Source organism: Tachyglossus aculeatus, unplaced genomic scaffold (assembly GCF_015852505.1).
Source record: "Tachyglossus aculeatus isolate mTacAcu1 unplaced genomic scaffold, mTacAcu1.pri scaffold_131_arrow_ctg1, whole genome shotgun sequence".
Classification (NCBI taxonomy): Eukaryota; Metazoa; Chordata; class Mammalia; order Monotremata; family Tachyglossidae; genus Tachyglossus; species Tachyglossus aculeatus.
The window spans coordinates 384686-401294 of record NW_024044860.1 but is presented as its reverse complement, the minus strand read 5'-3'; the positions used below and the strand labels follow the sequence as shown (position 1 = coordinate 401294).

Sequence of the window (16609 nt, the reverse complement as noted above, 5' to 3'; positions counted from 1 at the left end):
ACTGAGCATTAAATGCCCAGGTGATTGAGCATCTGAGCACTAAACACCCAAAGCACTGAGCATCTGAGCACTAAGTGCCCAGAGCACTGAGCATTAAACGCCCAGAGAGCTGAGCACTAGACGCCAAGAGCACTGAGCACTAAATCCCCAGGGGACCGAGCATCCGAGCACTAAAGACCCAGTGAACTGAGCACCCGAGCACTAAACGCCCCGAAACCCGAGCGTCCGAGCACTAGACGCCCCGCGGATTGAGCAGAGGGTTCCCCGAGCGACCCGCGATGAAGCAGCCAGGCGGTTCTGTGTTCGAGAATCGTGTTTATGGTGGGGAGGGGGGGCGTCTAGACCAGAGGAGCGGGGGTCTCCCCGCCCAGGTCCAGCCCGGCCAGGGTCAGCGGGGGGTCCAGGTTCGAATCCGGGTCCGACTCCGGGTCCGACGGCCGGTACTCGGACAGTTCCTGCCGCCACACCTGGACTGCGACAGAGGGGAGCACTGGACGGGGGGGTGGGGAGCACTGCACCGGGGGGTGGGGAGCACTGGTGGGGTACTGGGGAGCACTGGTGAGGGACTGGGGAGCACTGGTGGGGGACTGGGGAGCACTGGACGGGGGCGGGGGGGGCGTCTGAAGCTGGGCCGGGCCCGAGCACTGTGGGAGACGGCAGCGGAGCACTGTGGTGGGTGGGAGGGGAGCACCGTGAGAGGCGGGATGGGGGAGACGGAGCACTGGGGGAGACGGGATGGGGCCAAAAGAGCACTGGGGGAGACGGGAGCAGAGCAATGGGGGAGGCCGGACGGGGTGGGGGGGCAGGCGGAGCACTGGGGGAGAGCCCGAGCGCTCAGTACAGTGCTCTGCACACAGTGAGCGCTCAGTAAATACGACTGAATGAATGAATGAATGGAGAGCGGAGCATTGTGGGAGACAGGGCGGGGGGGGGGTGGAGGGGGAGACAGAGCACTGGGGGAGATCCCAAGCGCTCAGTACAGTGCTCTGCACACTGTAAGCACTCAATAAATACGAATGAGTGAATGAATGAATGGAGAAGCGCTCAATAAATACGAATGAATGAATGGAGAGCAGAGCATTATGGGGGACGGGAGCAGAGCATTGTGGGAGACGGGGCAGGGTGGAGGGGGAGACAGAGCACTGGGGGAGATCCCGAGCGCTTAGTACAGTGCTCTGCACACTGTGAGTGCTCAATAAATATGATTGATTGAATGAATGAATGAATGGAGAGCGGAGCATTATGGGAGACGGGGCGGGGGGGAGGGGGAGACAGAGCACTGGGGGAGATCCCAAGCGCTTAGTACAGTGCTCTGCACAATGTAAGCGCTCAATAAATATGAATGAGTGAATGAATGAATGGAGAAGCGCTCAATAAATATGAATGAATGAATGGAGAGCAGAACATTATGGGGGACGGGAGCGGAGCATTGTGGGAGATGGGGCGGGGGGGAGGGGAAGACAGAGCACTGGGGGAGATCCCGAGCGCTTAGTACAGTGCTCTGCACACTGTAAGCGCTCAATAAATACGACTGAATGAATGGAGAAGCGCTCAATAAATACAAATGAATGAATGAATGAATGGAGAGCAGAGCATTATGGGGGACGGGAGCGGAGCATTGTGGGAGATGGGGCGGGGGGGAGGGGAAGACAGAGCACTGGGGGAGATCCCGAGCGCTTAGTACAGTGCTCTGCACACTGTAAGCGCTCAATAAATACGACTGAATGAATGGAGAAGCGCTCAATAAATACGAATGAATGAATGAATGAATGGAGAGCAGAGCATTATGGGGGATGGGAGCGGAGCATTGTGGGAGACGGGGCGGGGGGAGGGGAAGACAGAGCACTGGGGGAGATCCCGAGCGCTTAGTACAGTGCTCTGCACACTGTAAGTGCTCAATAAATACGACTGAATGAATGAATGAATGAATGAATGGAGAGCAGAGCATTGTGGGAGACGGGACGGGGTGGGGGGGAAGACAGAGCACTGGGGGAGATCCCAAGCGCTTAGTACAGTGCTCTGCACACTGTAAGCGCTCAATAAATACGAATGAATGAATGAACGAATGGAGAAGCGCTCAATAAATACGAATGAATGAATGGAGAGCAGAGCATTGTGGGGGACGGGAGCAGAGCATTGTGGGAGACGGGGCGGGGTGGAGGGGGAGGCAGAGCACTGGGGGAGATCCCAAGCGCTTAGTACAGTGCTCTGCACACAGTGAGTGCTCAATAAATATGATTGAATGAATGAATGAATGATGAATGGAGAGCGGAGCATTGTGGGAGACAGGGTGGGGGGGCCCGGAGGGGGAGACAGAGCACTGGGGGAGATCCCAAGCGCTCAGTACAGTGCTCTGCACACTGTAAGCGCTCAATAAATACGAATGAATGAATGAATGAATGGAGAAGCGCTCAATAAATACGAATGAATGAATGGAGAGCAGAGCACTATGGGGGATGGGAGCAGAGCATTGTGGGAGACGGGGCGGGGTGGAGGGGGGACAGAGCACTGGGGGAGATCCCAAGCGCTTAGTACAGTGCTCTGCACACTGTAAGCGCTCAATAAATGATTGAATGAATGAATGAATGAATGGAGAGCAGAGCATTATGGGAGATGGGAGCAGAGCATTGTGGGAGACGGGGCGGGGGGGAGGGGGAGACAGAGCACTGGGGGAGATCCCAAGCGCTCAGTACAGTGCTCTGCACACTGTAAGCGCTCAATAAATACGAATGAATGAATGAATGAATGGAGAAGCGCTCAATAAATACGAATGAATGAATGAATGAATGAATGGAGAGCAGAGCATTATGGGGGACAGGAGCAGAGCACTGTGGGAGACGGGGCGGGGTGGAGGGGAAGACAGAGCACTGGGGGAGATCCCAAGCGCTTAGTACAGTGCTCTGCACACTGTAAGCGCTCAATAAATATGATTGAATGAATGAATGAATGAATGGAGAGCGGAGCATTATGGGAGACGGGAGCGGAGCATTGTGGGAGACGGGACGGGGTGGAGGGGAAGACAGAGCACTGGGGGAGATCCCAAGCGCTTAGTACAGTGCTCTGCACACTGTAAGCGCTCAACAAATACGAATGAATGAATGAATGAATGAATGAATGGAGAGTGGAGCATTATCGGGGGACGGGGCGGAGGGGAGGTCTCACTGTAGCGCGGCTCGGCGGTGGCCTCGGCGGGGTCGTCGGCGGGGTCCGGGGGTGGTCGGGGTCCCGGGGGGTCCGGGGTGGCGGGTGCGAGGGTGGCGCCGGCGGCCACGAGCTGCTGGTACCCCCGGCGGGCCGCCTCCGACAGCTCCAGCATCCGGTGGAAGTGGTCCTGGGTGCGGAGGCAGGGGGGTGACGACCGGGGTGACCCCGGCCCGCCCCCGGGGACACATGGACGGAGGCAGGGGGCTGACCGGGATGACCCCGGCCTTCCTCCAGAGGCCAAGGAGAAGCCGGCCGGAGGCAGGGGGCTGCCCAGGATGACCCTAGCCCTCCCCGAGAGGCCCGGGGGGATGTGGACGGAGGCAGGGGACTGCCCGCGGTGACCTCCGCCCTCCTCCAGAGGCCCAGGGGAAGATGGACGGAGGCAGGGGGCTGACGGGGATGACTCTAGCCCTCCCCCACAGTCCCGGGGGGATGTCGACGGAGGCAGGGGGCTGACCGGGATGACCCCAGCCCTCCCCCAGAGGCCCAGGGGGATGTGGACGGAGGCAGGGGGCTGCCCGGGATGACCCCAGCCCTCCCCCAGAGAACCAGGGGAAGCTGGCCGGAGGCAGGGGGCTGCCCGGGATGACCCTAACCCTCCCCGAGAGGCCCGGGGGGATGTGGACGGAGGCAGGGGACTGCCCGGGATGACCCTAGCCCTCCCCCAGAGGCCCAGGGGGACGTGGCCGGAGGCAGGGGGCTGACCGGGATGACCCCGGCCCTCCCCCAGGGGCCATGGGGAAGATGGACACAGGCAGGGGGCTGCCCGGGATGACCCCAGCCCTCCCCGAGAGGCCCGGGGGGAAGCCGGCCGGAGGCAGGGGGCTGACCGGGGTGGGGGCCGGAGGACACCCCCACCTGGGCCCCGTCGTAGCTGAAGACTCCGACGCCGCTGACGGGCACGGGCTTGTTGAGGCAGCGGCCCAGGGCCCGGCGGCTCAGGGCGAAGACCAGGGGCACGCCCTGCTGGCCCGCCGCACCCACCACCTCCCCCAGGAGCTCGTCCAGGCCCCCTGCACCACGGGGGGGGGACACAAAATCGGGGGGGACCCCCCGTCAGCCCCGGGGGGCCGGGGGGGGGGGGCCCGAGGGGTCAACGAGGGGGGCGGGGGGGGGTTGCGGGGGGGGCGCGGGGGGTCCCCGGGAGGTCAAGAGGGGATTGGGGGTTTTGGGGGGTCCCCAAGGGGTCAAGGAGGGGGGCGGGGGGACTTCTAGGGGGTCAAGGGGCAGAGGGTGGGGGTTTTGGGGGGGGTCACGGGGGTCCCCGGGAGGTTTGAGGCTGGGGTCAGGGGGGTTTCCAGGGGGTTGGGGGTTTTGGGGGGTCCCCAGGGGTCAAGGAGGGGGGCAGGGGGGTTTGGGGGGGTCACAGGGGGGTCCCCGGGAGGTCAAGTGGGGTTTCCAGGGGGTTGGGGGTTTTGAGGGGGTCTCCAAGGGGTCAAGGAGGGGGGACGGGGGGATTTCTAGGGGGTCGAGGCTGGGGGTTTGGGGGGGGGTCACGGGGATCCCCAGGAGGTCAAGAGGGGGTTGGGGGTCAGGGGGTTGGGGGTCACGGGGGGGGGGGTCCCCAAGGACTCAAGGAGGGGGGCGGGGGGACTTCTAGGGGGTCGATGGGGAGGGGCTGGGGGTTTTGGGGGGGGTCACGGGGGTCCCCAGGGGGTTTGGGGCTGGGGTCAGGGGGGTTTCCAGGGGGTTGGGGGTTTTGGGGGGCATAGGGGGGTTTCCGGGGGGGTCTGAGGGGGAAGTTGGGATCTTTTGGGGGGTCCGGAGGGGTTCCAGAGGAGTCCGGGGGGTGTCTGGGATCTCTCTGGGGGGTTTCTGGGGGGTCTGAGGGGGAAGTTGGGATCTTTTTGGGAGTCTGGGGGGTGTCTGGGATCTTTGGGGGGGTCGGGGGGGGCTTCCAGGGGGTCTGAGGGGGCAGTTGGGATCCTTCTGGGGCACTGGGGGGTTTCCAGGAGAGTCCGGGGGGCGTTTGGGGGTGGGTGGGATTGTTTTGGAGGGTGTGGGGGGTTTCCAGGGGGTCTGAGGGGGAAGTTGGGATCTTTTGGGGGGTCCGGGGGGTGTCTGGGATCTTTCTAGGGGGCGAGGGGGGTCTCCAGGGGATCTGAGGGGGAAGTTGGGATATTTTGGGGGATCCGGGGGGTGCCTGGGATCTTTCTGGGGGGCGAGGGGGGTTTCTGGGGGGTCTGAGGGGGAAGTTCGGATCTTTTTGGGACTCTGGGGGTGTCTGGGATCTTTTTGGGGGGCAAGGGGGGTTTCCAGGGGGTCTGAGGGGGCAGTTGGGATCTTTCTGGGGCATTGGGGGGTTTCCAGGAGAGTCCGGGGGGCATTTGGGGGTGTGTGGGATCATTTTGGGGGGTGAGGGGGGTGTCCAGGGGGTCTGAGGGGGAAGTTGGGATCTTTTGGGGGGTCCAGGGGGTGTCTGGGATCTTTCTGGGGGGCGAGGGGGGTTTCCGGGGGGTCTGAGGGGGAAGTTGGGATCCTTCTGGGGCATTGGAGGGTTTCCAGGAGAGTCCGGGGGGCGTTTGGGGGTGGGTGGGATCGTTTTTGGGGGGGTGAGGGGGGTTTCTAGGGGGTCTGAGGGGGCAGTTGGGATCTTTTGGGGGGTCCGGGGGGTGTCTGGGATCTTTCTAGGGGGCGAGGGGGGTTTCCAGGGGATCTGAGGGGGAAGTTGGGATCTTTTGGGGGGTCCGGGGGTGCCTGGGATCTTTCTGGGGGGTGAGGGGGGTTTCCCGGGGGTCTGAGGGGGAAGCTGGGATCCTTTGGGGGGTCCGGGGGGTGCCTGGGATCTTTCTGGGGGGCGAGGGGGGTTTCCGGGAGGTCTGAGGGGGAAGTTGGGATCTTTTGGGGAGTCTGGAGGGTGTCTGGGATCGTTTTGGGGGGCGAGGGGGGTGTCCAGGGGGTCTGAGGGGGAAGTTGGGATCTTTTGGGGGGTCCAGGGGGTGTCTGGGACCTTCCTGGGGGGCGAGGGGGGTTTCTAGGGGGTCTGAGGGGGCAGTTGGGATCTTTCTGGGGCACTGGGGGGTTTCCAGGAGAGTCCGGGGGACGTTTGGGGGTGGGTGGGATCACTTTGGGGGGTGAGGGGGGTGTCCAGGGGGTCTGAGGGGGAAGTTGGGATCTTTTGGGGAGTCTGGGGGGTGTTTGGGATCTTTCTGGGGGGCGAGGGGGGTCTGAGGGGGCAGTTGGGATCTTTCTGGGGCTTTGGGGGGTTTCCAGGAGAGTCTGGGGGGCGTTTGGGGGTGGGTGGGATTGTTTTGGGGGGTGAGGGGGGGTGTCCAGGGGGTCTGAGGGGGAAGCTGGGATCTTCTGGGGGGTCCGGAGGGGTTCCAGAGGAGTCCGGGGGGTGTCTGGGATCATTTTGGGGGGCGAGGGGGGTTTCCGGGGGGTCTGAGGGGGAAGTTGGGATCTTTTGGGGGGTCCAGGGGGTGTCTGGGACCTTCCTGGGGGGCGAGGGGGGTTTCCGGGGGGCCTGAGGGGGAAGTTGGGATCTTTTGGGGGGTCCGGGGGGTGTCTGGGATCTTTCTGGGGGGCGAGGGGGGTTTCCGGGGGGTGTGAGGGGGAAGTTGGGATCATTTTGGGGGTCCGGAGGGGTTCCAGAGGAGTCCGGGGGGTGTCTGGGATCTTTCTGGGGGGCGAGGGGGGTTTCCGGGGGGTCTGAGGGGGAAGTTGGGATCTTTTGGGGAGTCTGGAGGGGGTCTGGGATCGTTTTGGGGGGCGAGGGGGGTGTCCGGGGGGTCTGAGGGGGAAGTTGGGATCTTTTGGGGGGTCCGGAGGGGTTCCAGAGGAGTCCGGTGGGTGTCTGGGATCTTTCTGGGGGGCGAGGGGGGTTTCTGGGGGGTCTGAGGGGGAAGTTGGGATCTTTTGGGGAGTCTGGAGGGGGTCTGGGATCGTTTTGGGGGGCGGAGGGGGGTGTCCAGGGGGTCTGAGGGGGCAGTTGGGATCTTTCTGGGGCATTGGGGGGTTTCCAGGAGAGTCTGGGGGGTGTTTGGGGGTGGGTGGGATCGTTTTTGGGGGGGTGAGGGGGGTGTCCAGGGGGTCTGAGGGGGAAGCTGGGATCTTCTGGGGGGTCCAGAGGGGTTCCAGAGGAGACCGGGGGGTGTCTGGGATCATTTTGGGGGGCGAGGGGGGTGTCCGGGGAGTCTGAGGGGGAAGTTGGGATCTTTTGGGGGGTCCAGGGGGTGTCTGGGACCTTCCTGGGGGGCGAGGGGGGGTTTCTGGGGGGTCTGAGGGGGGAAGTTGGGATCCTTTGGGGGGTCTGGGGGGGGGTCTGGGATCTTTCTGGGGGGCGAGGGGGGTGTCCAGGGGGTCTGAAGGGGAAGTTGGGATCCTTTGGGGGGTCCGGGGGGTGTCTGGGACCTTCCTGGGGGGCGAGGGGGGTTTCTGGGGGGTCTGAGGGGGGAAGTTGGGATCTTTTGGGGGGTCCGGGGGGTGTCTGGGATCATTTTGGGGGGCGAGGGGGGTGTCCAGGGGGTCCGAGGGGGAAGTTGGGATCTTTTGGGGGGTCCAGGGGGTGTCTGGGACCTTCCTGGGGGGCGAGGGGGGTTTCCGGGGGGTCTGAGGGGGGATGTTGGGATCTTTTGGGGGGTCCGGGATCGCTTTGGGGGGTCAGGGGGGTGTCCAGGGGGTGTCTGGGACCTTCCTGGGGGGCGAGGGGGGTTTCCGGGGGGTCTGAGGGGGGATGTTGGGATCTTTTGGGGGGTCCGGGATCGTTCTGGGGGGTCAGGGGGGTGTCCAGGGGGTCCGAGGGGGAAGTTGGGATCCTTTGGGGGGCCCGGGGGGGGGGCCCGGGAGGGGTTTCCCGGGGGGGGTTTTCCGGGGGGGCGAGACCTGTGGCGCGGACGGCCTCGCAGTCGGGGGAGAGGAGGACGGCGGCCAGGCGGCGCAGGCGCAGGTGCTTGCGGACCTCGCGCAGGCCGAGGACCAGGCGGCGCTTGGGCCGGGGGCGCGGGTGCGGGTCCCGCTCCCGCTCCCGCTCCCGGGGCAGCCCCCGCTCCAGGAACCCGCGCTCCTGGAACCCGCGCAGCGCCCGCAGCAGCGCCCACACGCACGCGTCCAGCTCCCGGGGGACCAGCTGCTGGCAGTACCTGGAGGGACACGCGGGTGGGACACGCGTGTGCGGGGGCGGGACACGCGTGTGGGGGCCGGGACGCGCGTCCGCGCTCACCCTCTCGCCCGCCTGCCCTCCCCCGAGGCCTCGCTCTTCCCCGCTCGCCCTCCGACCCCTCCCGAGCCTCAGTTTCCCCACCTTCCCTCCCTCTGGGCCTCAGTTTCTTCCTTCCCCGAGGCCTCGGTTTCCCCGCTCGCCCTCCGACCCACCCTGAGCCTCCGTTTCCCCACCTTCCCCCTCCTCTGGGCCTCAGTTTCTCCCTCCCTCGAGGCCTCGGTTTCCCCGTTCGCCCTCCGACCCCTCCCGAGCCTCAGTTTCTCCCCTCCCCCTAGGCCTCAGTTGCTCCGCTCGCCCTCTGACCCCTCCTGAGCTTCACTTTCCCCACCCTCCCTCCCTGTGGACCTCAGTTTCTCCCTCCCCCGAGGCCTCGGTTTCCCCACTCACCCTCCAACCCCTCTTGAGCCTCACTTTCCCCACCCTCCCTCCCTGTGGGCCTCAGTTTCTCCCTCCCCCGAAGCCTCAGTCTTCCCCGCTCCTCCTCTGACCCCTCTTGAGCCTCAGTTTCCCCACCTCCCCCCCCGCCTCAGTTTCCTCACCCTCCTTCCCTCCAGGCCTCAGTTTCTCCCTCCTCCAAGGCCTCTGTTTTCCCACTCCCCCTGACCCCTCCTGAGCCTCGGTTTCCCCACCTTCCCTCCCTCCGGGTCTCAGTTTCTCCCTCCTCCAAGGCCTCGGCTTCTTCGCTTGCCCTCTGACCCCTCCTGAGCCTCGGTTTCCCCACCCTCCCTCCCCCTGGGCATCAGTTTCTCCCTCCCCCTCTGACCCCCCTGAGTCTCGGTTTCCCCACCTTCCCTCTCTCTGGGCCTCAGTTTCCCCACTCTCCCTCTGACCCCTCCAGAGCCTGTTTCCCCCCCCCGCGACTCAGTTTCTCCCTCCCCAGAGGCCTCGCTTTCCCCACTCCCCTTCTGAGCCTCAGTTTCCCCACCTTCCCTCTCTCTAGGCCTCAGCTTCTCCACTCTCCCTCTGACCCTTATCAAGCCTCAGTTCCCTCCCTCCCTCTGGGCCTCGGTCTCCCCACTCCCCCTCCGACCCCTCCTGAGCCTCAGTTTCCCCCCAGGCCTCCTGACTCTTCTTCCGGGCCTCGGTCTCCCCGTTCCTCCTCCTCCCCCTCAGCCTCCCCATCCCTCCTCCCGGCTGGAGGCCTCAGTTTCCCCCTCCTCCCTCTGTCGCTGTGCCCAGCCTCAGCCCCGCCGACCCCGGGCCTCAGTTTCCCCTCTGCGCCCTTCCCCCTCGCCCACCCTCCCGCCGGGCCTCAGTTTCCCCCGCGGACTCACTCTCTAAACCGGCGGCTGTGGATGGCGGGGGCGGGGGCGGGGGCTTCGGGCCGGTCGGCGGGGTCACCGGGGTCCCCGGGGTCCTCAGGGGCCGGAGCTGAAGGTTGGGGGGGGGGGGGACGGACCGCTGCGTGACCTTGGACGGGTCATTTCTTCGCTCGTCTCGGAGGAGCGGCGCGGCCTCGGTTTCCCCCGCCGTAAACCGGGGAGTCCACCCCCGCCCTCCCTCCCTCCCCCTCACCGCGGGTCCCCCCCACTTTGCCGTGCCTCAGTTTCCCCCCCTCTGTGAAGGAGGGGGGCGCTGGGGGGGGGGGTGTCACTCACCCTTGGGGGGTCCCGGGTTTGGGGGGGCCCCCGCCTGCTCCAGGAGTCGCTGCTGCCGCCGCTCTTCCCGCTCCTTCAGGATGATCTGGGGGGCGGGGGGGCGGGGTCAAGGGTCAGGGGGTGCCTGGGCCCCGGGGCATTGTGGGAAGGGGCAGGGGGGCACCCGGGAGGCCCCGGGGCATTGTGGGAAGGGGCACCCAGTGGGCCCCGGGGCATTGTGGGAAGGGTCGGGGGGGGCTGCCTGGGCCCCGGGGCATCATGGGAAGGGGCTGGGGGGCACCCAGGAGGCCCCGGGGCATTGTAGGAAGGGACGGGGGGGGGGGGGGGGGGGGCACCCAGGAGGCCCGGGGGCATTGTGGGAAGGGGCAAGGGGGCACCCAGGAGGCCCCAGGGCATTGTGGGAAGGGGCAGGAGGGCACCCAGGGGGCCCCGAGGCATTGTGGGAGGGGCAGAGCGGGCCCAGGAAGCCCCGGGGCATTGTGGGAAGGGGCTGGGGGGCATCCAGGAGTCCCCGGGGCATTGTGGGAAGGGGCAGGGGGGCTGCCCAGGCCCCGGAGCATCATGGGAAGGGGCAGGGGGGCACCCAGTGGGTCCCGGGGCATTGTGGGAAGGGGCAGGGGGGCACCCAGGAGGCCCCGGGGCATTGTGGGAAGGGGCAGGGGGGCACCCAGTGGTCCAGGGCATGGTGGGAAGGGGCAGGGGGGCTGCCTGGGCCCCGGGGCATTGTGGGAAGGGGCAGGGGGGCTGCCTGGGCCCCGGGGCATTGTGGGAAGGGGCAGGGGGGGCACCCAGGAGGCCCCGGGGCATCATGGGAAGGGGCAGGGGGGCACCCAGTGGACCCCGGGGCATTGTGGGAAGGGGCAGGGGGGCACCCAGGAGGCCCCGGGGCATTGTGGGAAGGGGCTGGGGGGCACCCAGTGGTCCAGGGCATGGTGGGAAGGGGCAGGGGGGCTGCCTGGGTCCCGGGGCATTGTGGGAAGGGGCAGGGGGGGCACCCAGTGGGCCATGGGAAGGGGCGGGGGGGGGGCACCCAGTGGGCCCCGGGGCATCATGGGATGGGGCAGGGGGGCACCCAGTGGGCCCCAGGGCATCGTGGGAAGGGGCAGGGGGGCACCCAGGAGGCCCCGGGGCATTGTGGGAAGGGGTGGGGGGGGGCACCCAGGAGGCCCCGGGGCATTGTGGGAAGGGGCTGGGGGGCACCCGGGTGGCCCCGGGGCATTGTGGGAAGGGGTAAGGGGGCACCCAGGAGGCCCCGGGGCATTGTGGGAAGGGGTAAGGGGGGACCCAGTGGGCCCTGGGGCATCGTGGGAAGGGGCAGGGGGGCACCCAGAAGGTCCCAGGGCATCATGGGAAGGGGCAGGGGGGTACCCAGTGGGCCCCGGGGCATGGTGGGAAGGGGCAGGGGGGGCACCCAGTGGGCCCCGGGGCATGGTGGGAAGGGGCAGGGGGGCACCTTTTTGAGCGGCGTGGGCTTCTTGGGCTTGGGCACCAGGCGCTGCTTCCCCTTCTTGAGCAGGGGCCCGCTGGAGTCCAGCGGGTTGTGGGGGGCCGGGGGCGCCGGCCCGCACGGCGCCGCCTTGGGCAGCAGCGGCGCCGAGCCCGACACTGCCAGCCGGGGGGCGGGGGGGAGGGGGGGCGCTCCATAAGTAGCCGGCCAGCCCCACCCCGGCCGGCGCTCAGTACGTCCCACCGGATCGAGGCACAGCCCAGGCCGGTGGGAAGCGCTCAGTAAATGCCGCCGGATCGGGGCCGGGCTCCCCCAGTCCGGCGCTCCATACACGGGGAGCGCTCAGTACGTATCCCCGCTCCCGGGCACTTAGTACAGTGCTCTCTGCACACGGGAGGCGCTCAGTGAATACCACCGGCTGAAGGAACGCTGTCCTCTCCCCCGGTGCTCCGCACGCGGGAGGCGCTCACTAAGTGCCACCAGGCGCTCAGTCCAGTGCTGCGCACACGGGAAGCGCTCAGTACGTGCCCCGGAAGCAATAATCCCCTCTCCCGGGCGCTCAGTACAGTGCTCATGGGAACACTGTTGGGTAGGGACCATCTCCGTATGTTGCCAACTTGGACTTCCCAGGCGCTTAGTACAGTGCTCTGCACACATAGTAAGCACTTAACAAATGCCATTATTATTATTAGTAGTAGTAAGCGCTCAAGAAATACGATTGAATGAATGGGAGGTGCTCAATAAATGCCACTGGAGGGAAGGCACAATCCCCTCTCCAGGGCACTTAGTACAGCGCTCACTGCACAGGGGAAGCGCTCAATAAATGCCACCCGATGGAGGCATAATCCCCGCTTAGAACAGTGCTTTGCACATAGTAAGCGCTTAACAAATGCCATTATTATTATTATTAGTAGTAAGCGCTCAATAAATACGATTGAATGAATGAATGGGAAGTGCTCAATAAATGCCCCTGGAGGGAAGGCACAATCCCCTCTCCCGGGCACTTAGTACAGCGCTCTCTGCACAGGGGAAGCGCTCAATAAATGCCACCCAATGAAGGCATAATCCCCTCTTAGAACAGCGCTTTGCACATAGTAAGCGCTCAACAAATGCCATTATTATTACTATTATTAAGCCCTCAATAAATACAATTGAATGAATGAATGAATGGGAGGTGCTCAATAAATTCCACTGGAGGGAAGGCCCAATCCCCTCTCCCGGGCACTTAGTACAGCGCTCTCTGCACAGGGGAAGCGCTCAATAAATGCCACCCGATGAAGGCATAATCCCCTCTTAGAACAGCGCTTTGCACATAGTAAGCGCTCAACAAATGCCATTATTATTACTATTATTAAGCCCTCAATAAATACAATTGAATGAATGAATGAATGGGAGGTGCTCAATAAATTCCACTGGAGGGAAGGCCCAATCCCCTCTCCCGGGCACTTAGTACAGCGCTCTCCGCACAGGGGAAGCGCTCAATAAATGCCACCCGATGGAGGCATAATCCCCTCTTAGAACAGCGCTTTGCACATAGTAAGCGCTCAACAAATGCCATTATTATTACTATTATTAAGCGCTCAATAAATACGATTGAATGAATGAATGAATGGGAAGTGCTCAATAAATACCACTGGAGGGAAGGCACAATCCCCTTTCCGGGGCACTTAGTACAGCGCTCTCTGCACAGGGGAAGCGCTCAACAAATGCCATTATTATTACTATTACTAAGCGCTCAATAAATACGATTGAATGAATGAATGAATGGGAAGTGCTCAATAAATACCGCTGGAGGGAAGGCACAATCCCCTCTCCCGGGCACTTAGTACAGCGCTCTCTGCACAGGGGAAGCGCTCAATAAATGCCACCCGATGGGAGGCATAATCCCCGCTTAGAACAGTGCTTTGCACATAGTAAGCGCTCAACAAGTGCCATTATTATTACTATTATTAAGCGCTCAATAAATACGATTGAATGAATGGGAAGTGCTCAATAAATGCCACTGGAGGGAAGGCATAATCCCCTCTTAAACAGCGCTTAGAACAGCGCTTTGCACATAGTAAGCGCTTAACAAATGCCATTATTATTATTATTATTATTAAGCGCTCAATAAATATGATTGAATGAATGAATGAATGGGAAGTGCTCAATAAATGCCACTGGAGGGGAGGCATAATCCCCTCTTAGAGCAGCGCTTAGAACAGCGCTTTGCACATAGTAAGCGCTTAACAAATGCCATTATCATTATTATTATTATTATTCTTAAGCGCTCAATAAATACGATTGAATGAATGAATGAAGGGGAAGCGCTCAATAAATACCACCGGATGAAGGCATTATTGCCCTCTCCCCGGTGTTTAGGCCGGTGCTCCGCACACGGGGAGCGCTCAATAAGTACCATATTGTCCTCTCCCCGGCGCTCAGTCCAGTGCTCCGCACGCGGGAGGCGCTCAGTACATCCCCCCGAAGGAACGGTCCCCTCTCCCCATGGGGAGTGCTCAATAAATAGCACCGGATGAGGAAACATTGTCCTCTTCCCGGCGTTTGGGCCGGTGCTCCGCACCCGGGAGGTGCTCAATAAATGCCACCGGATGAACGCCGGGCTCCCCCAGGCGCTCAGTCCAGTGCTCCTCACGCGGGAGGCGCTCAGTACATACCACCTAAGGAACGGTCCCCTCTCCCCACGGGGAGTGCTCAATAAATACCACCGGATGAGGGAATAGCGTCCTCTCCCTGGCGTTTAGGCCGGTGCTCCGCACCCGGGAGGCGCTCAATAAATGCCACCGGACGAATGCCGGGCTCCCCCAGGCGCTCAGTCCAGTGCTCCACACCCGGGAGGCGCTCAATAAATGCCACCGGACGAACGCCGGGCTCCCCCAGGCGCTCAGTCCAGTGCTCCACACCCGGGAGGCGCTCAATAAATGCCACCGGATGAACGCCGGGCTCCCCCAGGCGCTCAGTACAGAGCTCCGCAAATGGGAGGTGCTCAATAAATGCCACTGGAGGAACGCCGGGCTCCCCCAGGCGCTCAGTACAGTGCTCCGCAAACGGGAGGTGCTCAATAAATGCCACCGGATGAACGCCGGGCTCCCCCAGGCGCTCAGAACAGTGCTCCGCAAATGGGTGGCGCTCAATAAATGCCACTGGATGAACGCCGGGCTCCCCCAGGCGCTCAGTCCAGTGCTCCACATGCGGGAGGCGCTCAGTACATACCCCCGAGGGAACGGCCCCCACTTCCCATGGGGAGTGCTCAGTAAATACCACCGGATGAGGGAATAGCGTCCTCTCCCCGGCGTTTAGGCCGGTGCTCCGCACCCGGGAGGCGCTCAATAAATGCCACCGGATGAACGCTGGGCTCCCCCAGGCGCTCAGTAGAGTGCTCTGCAAACGGGAGGCGCTCAATAAGGAGTGCTCAATAAATACCACCGGATGAGGGAATAGCGTCCTCTCCCCGGTGTTCGGTCCGGTGCTCTGCACCCGGGAGGCGCTCAATAAATGCCACCGGATGAACGCCAGGCTCCCCCAGGCGCTCAGTACAGTGCTCCTCACCCGGGAGGCGCTCAATAAATAGCACCGGATGAGGGAATAGCGTCCTCCCCCCGGCGCTCAGGCCGGCGCTCCGCACCCGGGAGGCGCTCAGTACGTTCCCGGGCGGCGCTGGGGGACCCCCCCCCGCCCCGCCCCCCCGCCCCGGGGGGCGCTCAGTAGGTAGTCCCGAGGGCGTACCGGCGATGACGAGGGGCCGGGGCCGGGGCCGGGGGGCGTCCTCCTTGCGGGCCCGGCGCTGGCGCTGCAGGGCGGCCACTACCTGCCCCAGGTTCAGCTCCACGGCCGCCTGCCGCTTCTTCCGGCCGCCCCGCGGCCACTCCTGGAAACGCGCCCGCCCGACGCCTGAGGTCTATTTGGCGCCGTCGGGGGGTCCGTCCGTCGCCGTCCGAGGTCTGTCTGTCGCCGTCTGAGGTCTGTCTCCGTCTGAGGTCTATTTGTCGCCGTCTGGGGTCTGTCTGTCGCCGCCTGGGGTCTGTCTGTCGCCGCCTGAGGTCTGCCTGTCGCCGCCTGAGGTCTATTTGTCACCGTCTGGGGTCCGTCTGTCGACGCCTGAGATCTATTTGTCGCCGCCTGAGGCCTGCCTGTCGCCGTCTGAGGTCTATTTGTCGCCGTCTGCGGTCTGCCTGTCGCCGCCTGAGGTCTATTTGTCGCCGTCTGGGGTCTGCCTGGCACCGCCTGAGGTCTATTTGTCGCCGCCTGAGGCCTGCCTGTCGCCGTCTGAGGTCTATTTGTCGCCGTCTACGGTCTGTCTGTCGCCGCCTGAGGTCTATTTGTCACCGTCTGGGGTCTGCCTGTCGCCGCCTGAGGTCTATTTGTCGCCGTCTGGGGTCTGTCTGTCGCCGCCTGAGGTCTGTCTGTCGCTGTCTGAGGTCTGCCTGTCGCCGTCTGAGGTCTATTTGTCGCCGTCTGCGGTCTGTCTGTCACCGCCTGAGATCTATTTGTCGCCGCCTGAGGCCTGCCTGTCGCCGTCTGAGGTCTACTTGTCGCCGTCTGCGGTCTGTCTGTCGCCGCCTGAGGTCTATTTGTCGCCGTCTGGGGTCTGTCTGTCGCCGCATGGGGTCTGTCTGTCACCGTCTGAGGTCTGCCTGTCGCCGCCTGAGGTCTATTTGTCGCCATCCGAGGTCTGTCTGTCACTGCCTGAAGTCTATATGTCGCCGCCTGAGGTCTGTCTGTCGCCCCCTGAGGTCTGCCTGGCGCCGCCTGAGGTCTATTTGTCATCACCTGAGGTCTGTCTGTCGCCGCCTGAGGTCTATTTGTCGCTGTCTGAGGTCTGCCTGTCGCCGCCTGAGGTCTATTTGTCACCGTCTGGGGTCCGTCTGTCGCCGCCTGAGATCTATTTGTCGCCGCCTGAGGCCTGCCTGTCGCCGTCTGAGGTCTATTTGTCGCCGTCTGCGGTCTGTCGCCGCCTGAGGTCTATTTGTCGCCGCCTGAGGTCTGTCTGTCGCCGTCCGAGGTCTGCGTGTCGCCGTCTGAAGTCTATATGTCGCCGTCTGAGGTCTGTTTGTTGCTGACTGAGGTCTGTCTGTCGCCGCCTGAGGTCTATTTGTCGCCGCCTGAGGTCTATTTGTCGCTGCCTGAAGTCTGTCTGTCGCCGCCTGAGGTCTATTTGTCACCGTCTGGGGTCTGTCTGTCGCTGCCTGAGGTCTATTT

The 16609-nt window shown here is 63.8% G+C and overlaps 1 protein-coding gene across 1 annotated transcript; it reads right to left on the bottom strand.

The window, feature by feature from the left end:
- Nucleotides 1-298: 298 nt before the first annotated feature.
- Nucleotides 299-16075, bottom strand: LOC119922938 (selenocysteine insertion sequence-binding protein 2-like). Its single transcript, XM_038742557.1, has 9 exons — nucleotides 16031-16075; nucleotides 15137-15308; nucleotides 11417-11568; nucleotides 9964-10048; nucleotides 9640-9736; nucleotides 8029-8285; nucleotides 4063-4217; nucleotides 3163-3331; nucleotides 299-472 (listed from the first exon to the last, which is right to left on the bottom strand). The coding sequence occupies exons 1-9, from the start codon at nucleotides 16073-16075 to the stop codon at nucleotides 339-341; spliced, it is 1266 nt and encodes a 421-aa protein (XP_038598485.1). The 3' UTR covers nucleotides 299-338.
- Nucleotides 16076-16609: the final 534 nt, after the last annotated feature.